Source organism: Capra hircus, chromosome 20, assembly GCF_001704415.2.
Source record: "Capra hircus breed San Clemente chromosome 20, ASM170441v1, whole genome shotgun sequence".
Classification (NCBI taxonomy): Eukaryota; Metazoa; Chordata; class Mammalia; order Artiodactyla; family Bovidae; genus Capra; species Capra hircus.
The window spans coordinates 6,833,034-6,851,995 of record NC_030827.1 but is presented as its reverse complement, the minus strand read 5'-3'; the positions used below and the strand labels follow the sequence as shown (position 1 = coordinate 6,851,995).

At 38.2% G+C, this 18,962-nt stretch overlaps 1 protein-coding gene across 3 annotated transcripts in view; it reads right to left on the bottom strand.

Annotated features, from left to right (window-relative positions):
- The window catches only part of GFM2 (G elongation factor mitochondrial 2), a 51,226-nt gene that overhangs the window by 9,942 nt on the left and 22,322 nt on the right, over positions 1-18,962 (bottom strand). For 2 of the 3 annotated variants that reach the window (XM_018065536.1, XM_018065537.1), the window contains exons 11-19: positions 15,279-15,333; positions 14,426-14,506; positions 12,978-13,126; positions 11,272-11,412; positions 11,083-11,182; positions 10,173-10,362; positions 8,634-8,710; positions 5,361-5,499; positions 195-374 (exon numbers count right to left, since the gene is read on the bottom strand). In XM_018065536.1, coding sequence (XP_017921025.1) covers positions 195-374; positions 5,361-5,499; positions 8,634-8,710; positions 10,173-10,362; positions 11,083-11,182; positions 11,272-11,412; positions 12,978-13,126; positions 14,426-14,506; positions 15,279-15,333 — 1,112 coding nt within the window. The remainder of the gene's footprint in view (positions 1-194; positions 375-5,360; positions 5,500-8,633; positions 8,711-10,172; positions 10,363-11,082; positions 11,183-11,271; positions 11,413-12,977; positions 13,127-14,425; positions 14,507-15,278; positions 15,334-18,962) is intronic. The other variant, XM_018065538.1, reaches the window with a different exon arrangement.

The window sequence follows — 18,962 nt, the reverse complement described above, 5'->3', positions numbered from 1 at the left end:
GCAAAGTGAACAAAAGACTGAAAAAAACAGAACAGAACATGCAATACTGTGGGACGACCACAGGGTATGACATACGCATGATGGAGAGAAATAGGGAGAAAATACCCCCAAAGTTAGAAAGGAAGAATGAAATAACTTGTTATCAGAAGGGGTTGAAAGTGAGACTCATGCTTACTCTGATTTGACTACCTCACCTTGGAGGCACGCACTGTGAACGCCATTTTCAAAGGCCTCTCGGGAGGCCTGCGAGAGGTCTCCGGCAACACTTGCTGCATACTCGATAACGGGCAGAAGAGATGCTGTTTCCATGGGTTTTGCTTCCAGTTCTACAGTCACAAGATGCCGTTTGTCTCCTAAAGTTCTATCTAAGGTATCTGTAAACAAATTGAATATAGTACCTCAGAGATCTGTTCTGGAAAGGTGTCAAGGTGCCACAACTGGCAAAATCAAGTCCAACAAGTTGATTACAGTCAACAAGTTCAAGGTCTCATGGAAGATAAAGTGGAAGAGAATACCAATAAAGACACTAAGCACAGTATAAAAATGGCAGAATAAATAGTTCTATCAAGAAAGCGTAGATTCTGTGTTTATCAACGTTAAACACCTGCTCTCAATCACCTATTAATAGTGCTTCAGTGTTAGGGTGTGTTAAGGCAGATGAACACACAAGTTCTGACATGCAGATCATACATTTAAACATTTATGTGACCGAAATTCTTTTAAGCACAAAATTTTTACTTAAAACACTTATTGAGTACAATAGGTTATCTAATGAAAATTAAAAGGTTTTTAACCTTGACAACAGTTAAATTTCATACTGTTCAAGCAATATATTCTTTATTTAATGTTTATGATTTCTTCCCTCCAAAAATACTGATCTATTTGTTAAAATGAAAATGGTATCCTTCATTTGTCAACAAGCAACTGTGGTCAGTGAAACTGAGTGGGGCCCTGTGGGGCTCTCTGGCATGGAGGCCCTTTTGTCCCCCATTTCTTGTAGGCAAGACTCCAGCCTCTATGACCTTCCCTGAGTTCCACAGGGCAGATTTGGAACTGTTGCTAATCAAGGGAGAAGCAGTCAAGAAACCACTTGTTCAGTTCAGTTGCTCAGTCATGTCCGACACTGAGACCCCATGAACCGCAGCACTCCAGGCCTCCCTGTGCATCACCAACTCCCGGAGTTCACCCAAACCCATGTCCATCGAGTTGGTGATGCCATCCAGCCATCTCATCCTCCGTCGTCCCCTTCTTCTCCCGCTCTCAGTCTTTCCCAGCATCAGGGTCTTTTCAAATGAGTCAGCTCTTCACATCAGGTGGCCAAAATATTGGCGTTTCAGCTTCAACATCAGTCCTTCCAATGAACACCCAGGACTAATACCTACTGATACCTACTAGAGGAACTGCTGAGAACTAAGGTCTACACATAGCCAACTTCATAACCAAGTTGACAAGCTGTTTTCTTGCCAATCTTGTTGGTGTTAAGGGCATCTCGTCTTTTAACTCGCATGACCCTAATCACTGAGAATCTTTTAATATGTTCATGGGCCTTCGGCCTCTTTTGTGAAATGTCTGTTCAACCTTTTTTGCTCACTTTTCTACTTCATTGGTTGCCATGTTTTTAGTGATTTTTGGATTCTAATCTGTCAGTTTTATATGAGGCAAATATCTTCTCTCAGTGTATCTTTTTGCTTTTACTATATTCTAATACCTTCTTAATTTCAACAACATCAAATTTACTAATCTTTTAGTTCATAGTTTCAGCCTTACCTGGTTAAGTTCTCCTATACTGTCTTCCAAAAATTTGAAAGTTTAAAAGCTTTCATAAAGCACTGGGGTTTTCTTTCTTTCCTCTTTTGCATGCATTAGCATTTATTCTCTTTATTCTTCTGTCCTCAAAGGGAGACTTCCCAACTCTCCTCTTATTTAGGCTTTTAAATTCAACTGGAATTGAGGTTTAGGTACAGTATGTGGGAGGAATCTAAATCTTTGCCCATGTGAATAGTTTGTCCAGGCCCATTTATTGAAATTCAGTCAGCCCTTTCCCACTGAGCTTCAATATCACTCTGTGAAAGGTGCATTTTCATATAGATATGTGTGTTTCTAAGCTCTCTGGTTTGTTTCCCTGGTATATTTGTCTGTTCCTAGCTTGATCAACTGATCAGTATCATGACGACTGCTTTTATAATAAGTACTAAAGTCTGATACACTTCTTTGGGTAGAACTGGCACCCTCATGCTATTCAGTCCTCTTATCTATGAACAGTATGGTTCTTATCTATAGTCTTCTTTCATTCTCTTTTTCAAAAAATGTATTTGGCTGCACCAGGTCTTAGTTGCAGCATGCACAACCTTTAGATGTGGCATGTGAACTCTCAGCTGTGGTACGTGGGATCTATTAATAGTTCCCAGCCCAGGGATCAGAGTCCCGGCCCCAGGCATTAGGAGCACAATCTTAGCCCCTGGACCACCAGGGAAGTCTCATGAATAGTATGGTTTCCCACTGAACTTCGGTCTTCTTTAATGCCTGTACATTTTGATGATTTTCTAGATGTACACAAATGTAACCTGTGCCTCAACAGCATGTGATCACTGGTGGTCTGACTGTTCAGTCAAGGTGTGGTCTGACAGCTGCAGCATCTGGTTACTAGCTTTTCACTTTATAACTAATAAGCAATTTAGAAGGAGACACTTGAAGGCTATGCAAATATGTTATTTAACAACGTACACAATATTAACTATTTGCAAAATGACGATTTTCTATTCCAACCCTCCTCCTCAACATCTAACGGTCAGTACTTGGCATTTCAGTGTAAGGAAAAGCAGTCTCTTCTTGTTGATCTATTATCGGTATGGCCTCATGAATTCTAGCTTTCTGTCAATGGCTTAATTATTGTTCTTAGCTATTCTAGAGCTCAAATTAACCCACAGTTAGCCAGTGTAGCCTCTTCAGGTTGGTTCCTACGTCCTTATGACACAACCCCATCAGTTTTTTGAACATTTCCTTTCTTTTTCAGATAACATTCCATTGCTTATTTTTGAAAGTTTCCTATTTCTTACTAATACTTTTTAATCCCCTTTTTTATTTCTTCAAAAACAATATTTTATATACTCTGTACTTGGTAATTCCGGTATCAGAAGCCTTTACTGGTCTGCCTATGAGGTTTATTGTTTCTACTGCTTTCTTTTTGCTCACTGTGCCTTTTCTCAAGGTTTTATTATTTTAAAACTTAAAAAAAAAATTGTGCGTTCATTTTACTTTGTGGAATCTTTGAGGCCTGGATTGAGGGTACATTTACCTGAAGAGCCCAATGTTTGCTTTCTCAAGGCTCCTTGGTCTATCACCAACCAAGAGGACTTCACACTTAGTTCTTCTTGGCTTGGAGTTTTATAGATTATACTGGTTCTATGAACTTAGACTAAAAATGCCTATGGTTACAAATCCTCAGACATTCTGCCCCTTTGTCAAAAGCCAGTCAGGTAAGTTTCCTTGTCACCTTCTTTTATGGAGAAGACTTTCCATATTGTTTCCATGAGAATGTGGCTCTCAAGCAGCAAGTTAACTATGACCACAGATTTCTCCAGAATAGCTAGTGGCTTAGGTGCTGAGTTATTTTCCAAGATTCCTGTTCCACCTTCCTTTCTTTAACCTCTGGAAGTTTCCATCATATTATAACCACTTCAGACATTAATTTGAGAGAGGTTATTTATATTTTCCAAGCATCTTGTTTTTCCAAATATAAAGTCCAGAAAGAGAAATCATCATGTCATTTGTCATCATGTACCTAATCCTGCTTAATTTTTCAAGTTTCAATGAAAAGTAATCACCTGGCCTATTTACAAACCACTGAAGTGATTAAAAGACGCTTACTCCTTGGAAGAAAAGTTATGACCAACCTAGATAGCATATTCAAAAGCAGAGATATTACTTTGCCAACTAAGGTCCGTCTAGTCAAGGCTATGGTTTTTCCAGTAGTTATGTATGGATGAGAGAGTTGGACTGTGAAGAAGGCTGAGCACCGAAGAATTGATGCTTTTGAACTGTGGTGTTGGAGAAGACTCTCGAGAGTCCCTTGGACTGCAAGGAGATCCAACCAGTCCATTCTGAAGGAGATCAACCCTGGGATTTCTTTGGAAGGAATGATGCTAAAGCTGAAACTCCAGTACTCTGGCCACCTCATACGAAGAGTTGACTCAATGGAAAAGACTCTGATGCTGGGAGGGACTGGGGGCCGGAGGAGAAGGAGATGACCGAGGATGAGATGGCTGGATGGCATCACTGACTCGACAGACGTGAGTCTGAGTGAACTCTGGGAGTTGGTGATGGACAGGGAGGCCTGGCGTGCTGCGATTCATGGGATAGCCAAGAGTTGGACACGACTGAGCGACTAAACTGAAGTGCTTAAAAGTTCCTAGTTACGCTAAACATCTCTTTTCTATATTTTTTCACAAACCTGTCCAAGTTTTCTTATTGTGGGGATGGGAATAACTCTCATGTTCTTTTACTTAAGGGAACCAAACTGCAAAGATCATATGTAGAAAAAGCATGAATTCTTACATTTTGGCACAGAAATATAAAAACTTTAGTTTCCCAAGAATACCAACAGCACAAGATTACCATGTTTATTAAATAGAGAAAATTATTTTCCACTCTATGTTTCTTTTTAAAATTATCTGTAATTTTGCTGAGATATAATTGACATACAGCACTGTAGGAGTTTCAGGTGTATAACACAAGGATTTAACTTACATAGATCATGAAATAATTACCACAATTAGTTTGGTGAACATCTACCATCTCATATAGATACAACATTAAAGAAATAGAAAAAGATTTTTTCCTTTGTGATGAGGACTCTTAGGATATACTCTCTTAACTTTCACTTATAATGTATAGCACTATTAATTATCTTTATCATGGTGTACGTCACATCCCTAGTACTTATTTATCTTATAACTGGAAGTTGGTACCATTTGACTCCCTTCTAATTCTACCTTCCCCACTCCCCATTTCTATTATTTTATGGAGTAAAAACTGGCATACCAACTTCAAATTCTTATACTCATTCTGGTATTGAAGACCAGTATGAGCTGTCACTTCAATGGTTAATCCCACTGTGTACCTGCTTGACGAGTGGCTCAGCCAGTATATGTAATAAATGAGTGGCAATGAAATAGGGCCATGCCTAAAGCAAACAAATTCTAAAAAAAATCAAGAAAACACATATAAAACCTGTCCTCACTGATGGAAGACACTAGTGAATATAAACCCTGCTTTATGAAATTAAACTAAGAGATGCAGCAAACAGATCCTGGAGAGAAAGAGAGCAACAAGGACCAGGAAATTCTAAATGTTGTATTTACCTGTGGCACGAACTGAATTTAGGATGGCCTCGCGGTATGCCACCTGGAGGGGCCCGAGATAGGTTTCTAGGCCATATTCCCTCTTGATTCGGTCATGAATAATTTCAATATGTAACTCCCCCATGCCACAAAGGACAGTCTAGGTAAAAGAGGAAGAAAACAAAACAAAGGTAAAGGAAAAATTGTTTATCACAAAATACTAAATAAAGGTATGATATCAATATATTTTGTTTCCCATTACTTACAAACAAAATTTCTCCTGTAAACATTTTTTGGCTCCTACATCAAAACACTGTTTTTAACTTCTCTGACTGTAATAATAAATCAATTAAAAGTGAATCACAGGGTGGTCCAGGGCTAAGATTCCACATTCCCAATGGAGGGGGCCTGGGTTTGATCCCTGGCCGGGTAACTAGTCAGTGCTCACGCCCCGATGAAGATCCCATGCGCCACCACTAAGAGCCAGTGCAGCCAGTCTCTTACTCTGTGATAGCTGGGTTATTAGCTGGCTAAGTGGCATCTGAACCAGAACCATGCTTCCCAACCACAAAGCTAAGTTCTAGCCAATGGATGTAAGTATCAATGATGCTGTCAACTTCTACGTTATATCTTTAAGGATAAATAAAACCATTCTCTTAATGAAGATGTAGATAACTATCTTGAAACATGAATGAGGGCAACATCTTGTGAATGAGGGAAATAACCCCTCTCCCAAACCCTAGCAATCACATGGCTATTTCCCAACCATCCTAGACACCTTAACCTTACAGTTTTGTGGGCAGTCAAAACTACTAGAGCAATATGACCCAGCAATCCCACTGCTGGGCATACACACCAAGGAAACCAGAATTGAAAGAGACACGTGTACCCCAATGTTCATCACAGCACTGTTTATAATAGCCAGGACATGGAAGCAACCTAGATGTCCATCAGCACATGAATGGATAAGAAAGCTGTGGTACATATATACAATGGAGTATTACTCAGCCATTAAAAAGAATACATTTGAATCAGTTCTAATGAGGTGGATGAAACTGGAGCCTATTATACAGAGTGAAGTAAGCCAGAAAGAAAAACACCAATACAGTATACTAACGTATATATATGGAATTTAGAAAGATGGTAACGATAACCCTGTATGCGAGACAGCAAAAGAGATACAGATGTATAGAATAGTCTTTTGGACTCTGTGGGCGAGGGCAAGGATGGGATGGTTTGGAAGAATGGCATTGAAACATGTATATTATCATATATGAAATGCATCACCAGTCCAGGTTCAATGCATGATACAGGGTGCTTGGGGCTGGTGCACTGGGATGACCCAGAGGGATGGGATGGGGAGGGAGGTGGGAGGGGGGGTTCAGGATGGGGAACACATGTACACCCATGGCAGATTCATGTCAATGTATGGCAAAACCAAAACCATATTGTAAAGTAATTAGCCTCCAAAATGTATATAAATAAATACAATTTTTTAAAAAAATAAATAAAAGCAGGCCATATTAAATTTAACAAAATTCAGATTATAACAATATGTGACTACTCATGGAATAAACAAAGAATGAAAAGAAAAAAAAAAAACTACTAGAGTAGCTTGAACCTTTAAGTGACAGAGAAACTGACTTTTATCTTTTTTGAACCGATGTCATTTTGGGTCCTTGTTAGAACAGCCAAATTCGCATTAAAACATTAAAAAAAAAACCAAACCCAGAAAACAAAATAACACAAAAATAGTTATTCCTGAAGGTCTTTGTGTATGGGAGAGTACAGCACAAGTAATTCTATTTGCCCCATTTTATTCATATACCATCTGTATAGTGAAACATTAACTTCAACTCCAAAAGAGATCTGGCCCTTGCCTTTAGCTACTGGAAAGTTATCTCTAGGCCAAAATGCTCCCTTATAGAAGTGTCTTTGCTTGCCTGGTGCCTTTGTCCACCAGATAGTCTGACAACGCGACTTATGAAACAGGTTTTGGAATAGCCAGACCCATTCACAACCTAGAGAGTGAAGGTAGCAGCCCAAACCTACAAGAGGCACGAGAGATTAAATGTCAACCACATAGGCAGTATGTGATTATGGTCCAGCAAAATCTCTGGACATCGAAGGCTTAGGTGAGCTTCCCTGGCTGGCAGTGCTCCACAGAGTCAAGAGGATGAAGAAAGCTTTGCATTTAGAACTCTCCCAGACTTTGCCCTATGTGTCTCTTCCTTGGCTGTTTCTGATTTCTTTTCAGTGTAAAAAAACTGTAAGAAACAACAATAAAAGACTATTTGGTATATGACTGTGATACTTTAATATAAAGTTAAAAAAGTAAATTATTTGGAAAGAAGCAAGTTGTTGAGTAATACAAATAGAACAACTTGCTATATATCTGCACATATATATTATGCTTTATAACATGGCATGGCAGAAAATAGATGTTTGGAAAAGTGTGAAAAGCTATTCACTGATTATCTCTGTAGAACAGGATTGAAAGACTGAAAGGGAAACTTTAATTCTTTACTTTGTCCACTTGCATGTTATTTTTTAAAAAACATGTATTGGTGGTTTTTAAATAAAGTTCCTATTGCGATTGCTGTTGCAGCTTCAGAATCAATTAAACTAAGCTGCTTCATCATTTAGTTGGCATTTAGGAAACAAAAGTACTTCACACTTTCCAGATTAACTAAAATGAGCTTATCCTTTTTACAGGCAAATTTATAATCTTTTAAAGGAACTTTTTCTCGATATTTTATATAACTCTACTCTGCCTCCCTAAAAAGAAGATGTAGAACGAACATGTGTTCTTCTACTATACCATAATACACAGTGCAGTCCTGTACCTACTTTAGACTCTATATTTCTTCCCATACTGTTGGCCACAGTCTGTCACTTCTCACCCATTTTATGTGTGTTATCATCATTAAAAGTATCTTTGCATCCTCCCTTTAGTAAACTGTTTCTGTAAGTTTTAGCCTAAGAGATTCAAAGTGTTGTCTTGGGGTTGAAAAATTTATTTCAAAATTTCACAAAAGGCTGTGTTCTGGAAGATAAAAATGTTGGAGAGTAGTTTTTATAAGTAAGGTATAATCATGCTGAGGAATTAAGGAGAATTTAGCTTGACAGTAAAAATAATAATCAGAAATTTATATTATCAGAGAGCCAAAGTAGAAGGCCTTTTCTTTCAGGTGCATGGACATAACAATGCTTTAGACAAATGCACTTAAAAACTCTCTTGCACACAAACATTATTATTGAAAGATTTGTGGAATTAAATAATAATATGCGTACTTGTCCAGAATCAGGATCTAGCTTCACTTTCAAACTGGGATCTTCACGCTGAAGGCATTTCAATGCATGATCCAAATCTAGAGGATAAACAGTAACTGTTACCTTTACATTTTATTTTTTAAGATACGGTACTACAATGACAGTTATTTCACATAGCCAGAAATGTTTTATAGAGAATTTTAAAAAGTGACAAGACAGTGATGGGAGGTTACTTGAGATTTAGCGACGTGGAAAGACCTGTCCATGATGATTTAGATAAAGACATAAACCAAAAAGAATGATGTGCTAAGTAAAATCCCAGAGAAAAAGAATTCCAGATAGAGGAAATGGCTGTGCAAGGAATGGTTTCTACTGAAGAAACAAGAAGGCCAATGTAATGGTAGATAAAAGAAAGAGCGGCATCAGATGAGGAGATGTGTGACAGAGATCAATCACATCATGAAAGGTTTGAAGGCCATGGTGAAGTCTGGATTTGCACTGGGAAGCCATTGAAAGGTTTTACATGGGACAGTAACATCATCTGATTATACTCTGCAAAGGTTAAGAAGCTAACAAAAAAGCCTTCAGAAACAAATGCGAAGAAGCTAATTATGAATAAAGAGATGCTAATGTGCCTACTCTATGATGATGATCACACCAAAGAAGAAGTAAGAATACAGCTGACCCTTGAATAACATGGATTTGATGCAGGTCTTCTTATATACGAAGTCAGATATGGAGGAACCAAGTACAGGAAGGGCCAACTATAATTTCAACATTCAGAAAACTAAGATCATGGCATCTGGTCCCATCACTTCATGGCAAACAGATGGGGAAACAATGGAAACAGTGAAAGACTTTATTTTCTTGGGCTCCAAAATCACTGCAGATGGTGAATGCAGCCATGAAATTAGAAGACACTTGCTCCTTGGAGGAAAAGCTACGACCAACCTAGACAGCATATTAAAAAACAGAGACATTACTTTGCCAACAAAGGTCCGTCTAGCCAAAGCTATGGTTTTTCCAGTAGTTATGTATGGATGTGAGAGTTGGACTATAGAGAAAGCTGAGTACCAAAGAACTGATGCTTTTGAACTATGGTGTTGGAGAGGACACTTGAGAGTCCCATGTGCAGCAAGGAGATAAACCAGTCCATCCTAAAGGAAATCAGTCCTGAATATTCATTGGAAGGACTGATGCTGAAGCTGAAACTCCAGTACTTCGGCCACCTGATGTGAAGAACTGACTCAATGGAAAAGACCATGATGCTGGGAAAGATGGAAAGCAGGAGGAGAAGGGGACAACAGAGGATGAGATGGTTGGATGGTATCACAATTTGATGGACATGAGTTTGGGCAAAACTCCAGGAGTTGGTGATAAACGGAAGCCTGATGTGCTGCAGTCCATGGGTCACAAACAGTTGGACACAACTGAGCGACTGAATTGAAATGCTGAACTCAATGACATAAAATGACATAAAAAACCTTTTGAAGTAAAATGTAACTATTTTATCTAAATTTTCAGAGCACTAATTAATTGATGCACCAAGACTACTTGTACCTGGCTGCTTAGCCATCGATGGAGGTTCTATGGTACAGAAGAAAACAGGTTCTGGAATCTCCACGCCAGCCAATAAAAGCCTCTCTGTTTCATTGTTTTCTTTCTGCTTCTTTTCTCCCTCCCTTCTGGCTCGACGAGATGCAGCTAATGCGCTGGACTTGGATGAGACAATGGTGTCTCCGGTAGCAGTCTGCAAGCAAACAAGATGCATGAACACAACAGGCAAGCCCTCAGCTTTCACCAAAAACCATGAAAACCAAAGAAAAATTTAATGCAGCACTTTCTCCTCATCAAAACCTAAAAGAGACTAATTCACTAAGCTGCTTATAACTGTACATTCGTAAAGCTAACTTAACTTATAGACGAATTCTATCCAAAACACTGCTGTTGTAAATTCTAACAATAAAACACTCCTGGAGGAGAACAACAATAAAACACACATACAACAAAAAATACATTTAAAATTCATCTGGCAAATCAAATTTATCTTTGAGCAAAAGAGACAAAAATTCTTGCCCTTACAAGACTTCATTAGGAAAATATCTTTACTTTTACATAATCAGTTATAAAATTAAATTTTCTGAAGTTATCAAGAAAGCAAAAAACCTAATGAGAATAACGCTATCTAATACAAACTTAAACATAAGTATGCATCCATAAATAATGTATTTATTTTACTTGGATTTGAAATTTATATGAAGACAATCCATAGTGTTTATAGTATTCCATAATTTATTTTTCTCTGTATTAAATGTTTGAGATTTGACTATGTTGATGAATGTACTACAATACTCATTACTCCACTACTGATAGCTTTTGGATTGTTTATGGGTTTTTGCTATGACAAACTACGTACTTTTAATTAAACATTTAAGCTGTTATTTCCTACAGAAACCATTTGGTCACTTACATGTTTAAGCCCAACAGTCAAAGCAATGTTACCAGCAGTCAGTAAAGGGATTTCTATATGTTGGTCAGCAAATGGCAAAAGCAGACGACTTATCCTCTCCCTGTAAAACCATGATTCATGTTAGTAAAAGTACGAAGAAATGAGTTTAGAAATAAGAAGTTTTAGAAAATAACCTAGGCTTCTACTTACGTGCAGTTTCCATTAATATTATGGATGGCTGTTTGGGGTTTTATCATGCCTGAGTATATGCGCATAAAAACCAGTGGGCCTCGCTGCTTGTCATGGAGGACTTTAAATGCCAGGGCACATAAGTCACCCTTATACCACTGCCTAAAAATTAAAGGAGAAATTCCAGAAAAGCCTTTAAAATATAGCTCCTATATATCTATATAGGTAAGATCAGAATCACTGCATAAACTTAACCTTCATGTCCTCCAAAGATTACTCTTATCTTCTAATTTAGCAACCCAGGACAATTAAATACTGTATTCTGTACTTCTCTTCCTCCACTGGACTAGATTACTTATTGGAGATCTTACCATTAATGCTTCAAAACTGGAAAAAAACAAAAAAAAATGGATTCTCTTCCAAATATTACTTCTATTAGCAAATAATTCTCGCTGAGACATCCCTCCTCAAAAAATACACCTAGGAATATCACACCACTTCTTAAAACCCCATAGAGGATAAACAAGAAGGCACTTTTCTTTTTTTTTAATTTTTATTTTTACTTTATTTTACTTTACAATACTGTATTGGTTTTGCCATACATTGACGAATCTGCCACGGGTGTACATGAATTCCCAATCCTGAACTCCCCTCCCAGGTCCCACCCCAAGAAGGTACTTTTCAATTACTGTTTTCACTCTCTCCTCCCACTTTTTCTTCAGCTGCATAGCCATATAAATCTACACTATAAACTTGAACTTGTTTAGAACACCAACACTTACAGAATGATGTCCTTAAATTAGTGTTCACTGAGAGGTTTCAGAAAGTCTGAATTAGTCTCAAATTGCCAAATTTTGTGCATAGGTACATTTTTCAGAGGAAAAAGCTCCATATTTTCATCAGTTTCAAAGGAGTCCATGACTCAGGAGATTAGACACTTCTATTATTGAGCTGCTCTAATCTTATTCCTGTTCTCTCCAAAATTTTATTTAACAAGTCCTTATATAGAGATTTGATCATATACCAGGAACTGCTCTATGTGCTTTATAAATATTAGCTCATTTATTCTAGTGTCAATCTTATGAGATAAATTCCACTTTCTGCAGTTTACAGATGAGAGGTTAAGCAACGTGGAAGACCTGAGATTTAAATTCAAGTAGTACACAGTCCATGCTCATCATCACACTGCCATAATGCCTCTCCAATAGAGAGAGATGAAAAGAGACTCAGATTCCAGTTAACAGGATTAAAGTCCACCTCTGTCTGCCATTATGCACAAAGCTCACTTAGATTTTAGAGGACTTATTACCAAGGACAAAGCTGTTAGGCACAAGAGGAGTAAAACAACAGACCTTTCCTTACAGTCACAAAATATTTTGAGCTTATGGAAAATCTTGAAATCCAGAATAAATATAAATATATCTATAGCATATTTATCAAACACCCCCAGGGTACTACCTCTTTTTTTCAGACTAAGATGGAAGGGTCAACACTTGTACTTTTACACAGCAAAGAAGTCACACATTCTTAGCACCATCTTAAAGATAGCACGTTACAAGAGATGATGACAAACATCCCTTTCAAGTAAAAATTACAATGACTCTATATATTGTTTACAATAATATTCTTCATCAATGTTATTCAAAAATTGTGATTCAGCTACCATTTTTGAAAAATAAGACCTATCTGTCTACCTAAGATTTTAATCTATGTACTTTTATACTTACAGAAATTCATAGTTGCGTTCTTCCGGTGAAGGCAAGTACATAGTAATGGCGTCTAATAAGGGCTGGACCCCTTTGTTTTTCAGGGCACTTCCACAAAGCACAGGCACTGCTGTCTGAGCCAGTGTTACTCTGCGTAGTGCAGTTTGTAGCTATAAAGCAGAGATATAAATGTTTCACGTGTAGTATTTTGGTCTCCACCAAAATATATCAGAATCAGATGTTTTCTCTAACTAACCATGTAAAATATCACTCCTCAGCACACTACCATCATTCTTTATGGCCTTATTCTTTATTTTTCATTGTAAATAGCATTAATCACTATCTGGTATATTAGATATATATTTATTAGTTTACTGTCTGTCCCCCCATCCACTAGAATGTAAAATTTATATAAGCATTATAGCAAATCCCATAAAACAGCACTAAATCACCAAAAACTGGAAAAGTGTCTAAAATAAAGTAGTTGAATAAAAATATTTCTTGAAAAAGTGAGTTAATTACTTGTGATTTAACCTTGATAGTCTACTAGAAGAACTTGTTAGAAATATGAATTCCAGTTTCTTCAAATGAATTAAATCCACATTAAATAAAATCCAAGACAAAATGAGGTGTACCAAAATTAGAAACAACTTTTAAACGATCACGAAAATCAAGAAAAGCTTAGATGTGTTTGCAAGCTATTGATAAGAGGAATGGTGGGTCAACTTCATTTTATACTGTAAACTCTTTGAAAACAGAAATCATATTATGTGACTAAATGGTATAGTAAACATCACATCTAACCATGCAAATACTAAACAAGAAAAAAATTCAAACTTATAGCATTTCATGCAAAAAACATTTTTACACCTCTAACTTCAAATGGCTCAAAATTAATCTATAGATCTTATGTTTTTCGTTAATTCTTTCCATGAAAAATAATCAAGCGAATTTGCTGGGCTCATCTTGAAGTCAACTTAAAACACATTACCACTTAAACACTGTTCATGGGAGAAGGTTCCTGGCAGAAAAAAACCAAAAAGACCTTGAATAAATCTGCCATAATTCAAATACAATTCTCTAGTTTGATGTATTTCATAAGAAAGCCAGAAAAAAACAAAAAACAAAAACCTGGGAAGATCTAGAATAAGTTTCCACTAACAATTAAAACAGATTCAGAAAAAATGTTCTGAGAAAAATGACCATTATAGTAGTCTCAAATATCAGGAAATTTAAAAAAAAAAAACAAATTTCTATCTGTGATTTCCCTACTACTACTCAGTGAAATGATCACAGTGAAAGGAAAAGGATGCAGAAAATGAACAATGTTCTCTAATTTTTAACAGTGTTATAATTTTTAAGTCGGCATTTTTTAATGATATCCAAAGTTGAAAAAAAATCTACAACAGTCATCAAACCACATCCAAATAGTAAAACTTGGTCAGAAGTAAATGATTAATAAAATTTACCTTTTCGGCTGGTAGCAAATCAAAATTCTCACTAAATTCTCCTAAAACCAAGTCAGCAAATTCATCATCCAAATCTGCAACCTGAAAGGAAAGGCTTTAGTTCTATAACTTGCATTCATTATCACAACTATAGGTCTACACACCATAAACATCCATTACCCAAATATTTCAAGACAGTTACACAATCCAGCTTATCCAGGCTAAGGAACTCATCACATCTTCTAGAGATCTTCTTTCAAAGCAAAGAGACTGAAAACTGAAGATATGAGCTCATGAGTTTTCTAAACTCACGGGAAGCAGAGCCTTTTGATAAAGCACCTCAATTCAGTACTACCTACTCAGAGTACTCAAGAGAAATAAGAGAAAATTGACAATTGATAGCCAAAGATAATATATACAATGGACTGCCATTTTAAAATAGATCTGGAGGGGACGTCCCTGGCAGTCCAGTGGTAAGAACTGTTATTACAATTCAGGGGGCGTGGGTTTGATCCCTGGTTGGGGAAATAACATACCACATGCTATGCCGTGTGACCAAAATAAATAAATCGATAAACAGATTTGGGGTCTTAGTTCATAAAAAAAGTTTCATTTGGTAATCCTCTAATATTTTGAATGTTCATCATATCAGCTAAGTAAATTAATATATCTTGTTTATAATTCTTCACTGAGGGAATAAATTTAAGTCGAGAGGGTCATGGTATCATTTCAATAATAAAAACATAAATAACCTCATTCATATTTGTTTCCTAATCATTTGCCTATGTAACAGGAGAATTCAGGTGATAATAAAATTAGCAAAAGAGTTTCAATGAGAAGCCTCCACACTGCAACAGTCTGGCTCCGTGCTCACCCAACTAGAGAAAGCCTGCGCGCGACAGTGAAGACTCAGTGCCAGCAAACACAAACTTAAAAAAAGAAAAGAAAAAAGTTATGTCACCTCTCTTTCTCTTGGTTACCCATGGAGATAATACTAGGACTTATCCCATGAGGTTACTGTGAAATTTAAATAACCAATTCAAACTATGCTTCCAGAACATATAGTAAGTATATAATATTCTTTTCATTGCTGTTCACCTTTGGAACACATGAAGTTGATTCTAGTTGCACTAATCTTATTCTCTAATTAAAAACTTTTTAACTGTGGTAAAATATAACAAACATAAAATTACCATCTTAACCATCTCTAAGTGAACAGTGTTAAGTATATTCCCACACTGTCATAAAACTAGTCTCCAGAACATTTTCATGTCACCAAACCAAAACTCTATATCCATGAAACAAACTCTTTATCATTCTCCCTTTCCCCCAGCTCCTGGTTAATTATCATTCTACTTCCTGTCTCTATAATGCTGAGGACTCTAACTACTTCATATAAGTGATATTCTACAGTATCTTTTTGTGATTGGCTTATTCGAGGCTATTAGCATAAGGGCCTCAAAGTTCATCCATGTTGTAGCATATGTCAGAATTTCCTTATTAAGGCTGAATAATATTCCACTGTGTATATAGCACATTTTATCCACTCATCTGCTGAAGAATACTTGGATTGCTCCCACTTTTTGGCTGTATGAAAAATGTTGCTATGAAGAAGAATGTACAAATAGCTTGAGAGCTTGCTTTCAATTTGTTTGGACATATACTCAGAAGTGGAATTGCTAGATCATATGGTAATTCTATGTTCAATTTTCTGAGGAACCACAATACTGTTTTCCATAGTAGTTCTATCATTTTCATTCCCCAAACAGGGCACAAGGGTTATAATTTCTCCCCATTCTTGCCAACTCTTCCTTTTTTTTGATCATAGCTATCCTAGCTGCTGTGATATGCTGTTATTCTCTAATTCTATACATATGTATGTATTCCTTGTGATGAATACTTTATTACTATCTACTGATAGTCATCTCAAATTTTCCTTATTTTCATTATATACTACCATGTTCTGGAACACAGAGAGATATACATGCAAGTGTAATTTGGCTCAACGATATTACAAAATCTTTCTTAGGTTTACTGATAGGGAAAGGGGTGTGTGTGTGTACTGATAGGTAGAGGTGTGTGTGTGTGTGTGTACTGAAAGGTAGAGGTGTGTGTGTGTGTACTAATAGGTAGAGGGGGGTGTGTGTGTGTGTACTGATAGGTAGAGAGGGCTGTGTGTGTGTCTGTGAACTGATAGGTAGAGGTGTGTGTGAGTGTACTGATAGGTAGAGGTGGGTGTGTGTGTGTACTGATAGGTAGAAAGGTGTGTGTGTGTGTGTGTGTGTGTGTGTGTGTGTGTGTACTGATAGGTAGAGGGGGCTGTGTGTGTGTCTGTGAACTGATAGGTAGAGGTGTGTGTGTGTGTACTGATAGGTAGAAGGATGTGTGTGTGTGTGTGTCTGATACATAGAGGGGGCTATGTGTGTGTCTGTGAACTGATAGGTAGAGGTGGGTGTGTGTGTGTACTGACAGGTAGAAAGGTGTGTGTGTGTGTACTAATAGGTAGAAAGGTGTGTGGGTGGGTGTGTGGGTGGGTGTGTGTGTACTGATTGATAGGTAGAGGGGGGTGTGTGTGTGTGTGTACTGATAGGTAGAGGGGTGTGTGTGTGTGTGTACTGATAGGTAGAGGGGTGGGTGTGTGTGTACTGATAGAGGTGTGTGTGTGTAGTGATAGGTAGAAGGGTGTGTGTGTGTGTGTGTGAACTGATAGGTAGAGGGGTGTGTGTGTGTGTACTGATAGGTAGAGGGGTGTGTGTGTGTGAGTATACTGATAGGCAGAGGTGTGTGTGTGTGTGTACTGACAGGTAGAGGGGTGTGTGTGTGTGTGTGAGTGTACTGATAGGTAGAGGGGTGTGTGTTTCTGCACTGATCGGTAGAGGGGTGTGTGTGTGTGTGTACTGATAGGTAGAGGGGTGTGGATAGGTAGAGGGGTGTGTGTGTGTGTACTGATAGGTAGAGGGGTGTGTGTGTGTGAGTGTACTGATAGGCAGAGGTGTGTGTGTGTGTACTGACAGGTAGAGGGGTGTGTGTGTGTGTGAGTGTACTGATAGGTAGAGGTGTGTGTGTGTGTACTGATAGGTAGAGGGGGCTGTGTGTGTGTGTGAGCTGATAGGTAGAGGTAGGTGTGTGTGTGTACTGATAGGTAGAGGGGTGTGTGTGTGTGTGTGTACTGATTGGTAGAGGGGGCTGTGTGTGTGTGTGAGCTGATAGGTAGAGGTAGGTGTGTGTGTGTACTGATAGGTAGAGGTAGGTGTGTGTGTGTGTACTAATAGGTAGAGGGGTGTGTGTGTGAGTGTACTGATAGGTAGAGGGGTGTGTGTGTGTACTGATAGGTAGAGGGGGGTGTGTGTGTGTGTACTGATAGGTAGAGGGGGCTGTGTGTGTGTGTGTGTACTGATAGATAGAGGTGGGTGTGTATGTGTACTGATAGGTAGAAAGATGTGTGTGTGTGTACTGATAGGTAGAGGGGTGTGTGGGTGTGTGTGTACTGATAGGTAGAGGTGGGTGTGTATGTGTACTGATAGGTAGAAAGGTGTGTGTGTGTGTGTGTGTGTGTGTGTGTGTGTGTACTGATAGGTAGAAAGGTGTGTGTGTGTGTGTGTGTACTGATAGGTAGAGGGGTATATGTGTGTGTGTGTACTGATAGGTAGAGGGGTGTGTGTGTGTATGTACTGATAGGTAGAGGTGTGTGTGTGTGTGTGTACTGATAGGTAGAGGGGTGTGTGGGTGTGTGTGTACTGATAGGTAGAGGGGTGGGGGTGTGTGTGTGTGTGTGTGTGTGTACTGATAGGTAGAGGTGTGTGTGTGTGTGTACTGATAGGTAGAGGTGTGTGTGTGTGTGTACTGATAGGTAGAGGTGTGTGTGTGTGTACTGATAGGTAGAGGGATGTGTGTGTTTGAGTATACTGATAGGTAGAGGTGTGTGTGTGTGTGTGTGTGTACTGATAGGTGGGGGGGGGTGTGTGTAGAGGGGTATGTGTGTACTGATAGGCTGAGGGTTATGTGTGTGTGTACTGATAGGTAGAGGGGTATGTGCGTGTATGCATGTGCGTGCACTTAGTCACTCAGTTGTGTCTGACTCTTTGCAACTCCATGAACTGTGGAGGCTCTTCTGTCCATGGGCATTCTCCAGGCAAGGTTCGAACCCAGGTCTCCCGCATTGCAGGCGGATTCTTTACCGTCTGAGCCACCAGGGAAACCGATAGCTCTTTGGTACAAGTCAAAACACCTCAGAGGGGAACCAGTTATGTACCTAATTATTGATTCCGCTTGTATTCTTTTTAAGCCCCCTCCACCTCAAATTACAGAGTATAGCAAAACAGGTAAGAGCTCTAGCTCTAACTAAGACAGTCTGGGTTCAGATTCCCATTCTACTGCTCATTAGCTATATGACAATTTATTAAAGCACTCTAATCCTCTGTTTCCCCACCTATAAAATGGGAATACTATATAGGCCATCCGCCAATGTAAAAAAGATGACACTCTTTGACCTAGCAATTCCACTCTTATATTTAGCAAATTCTTGCAATGTGTACAAAGAGATACATACCAAGATGTT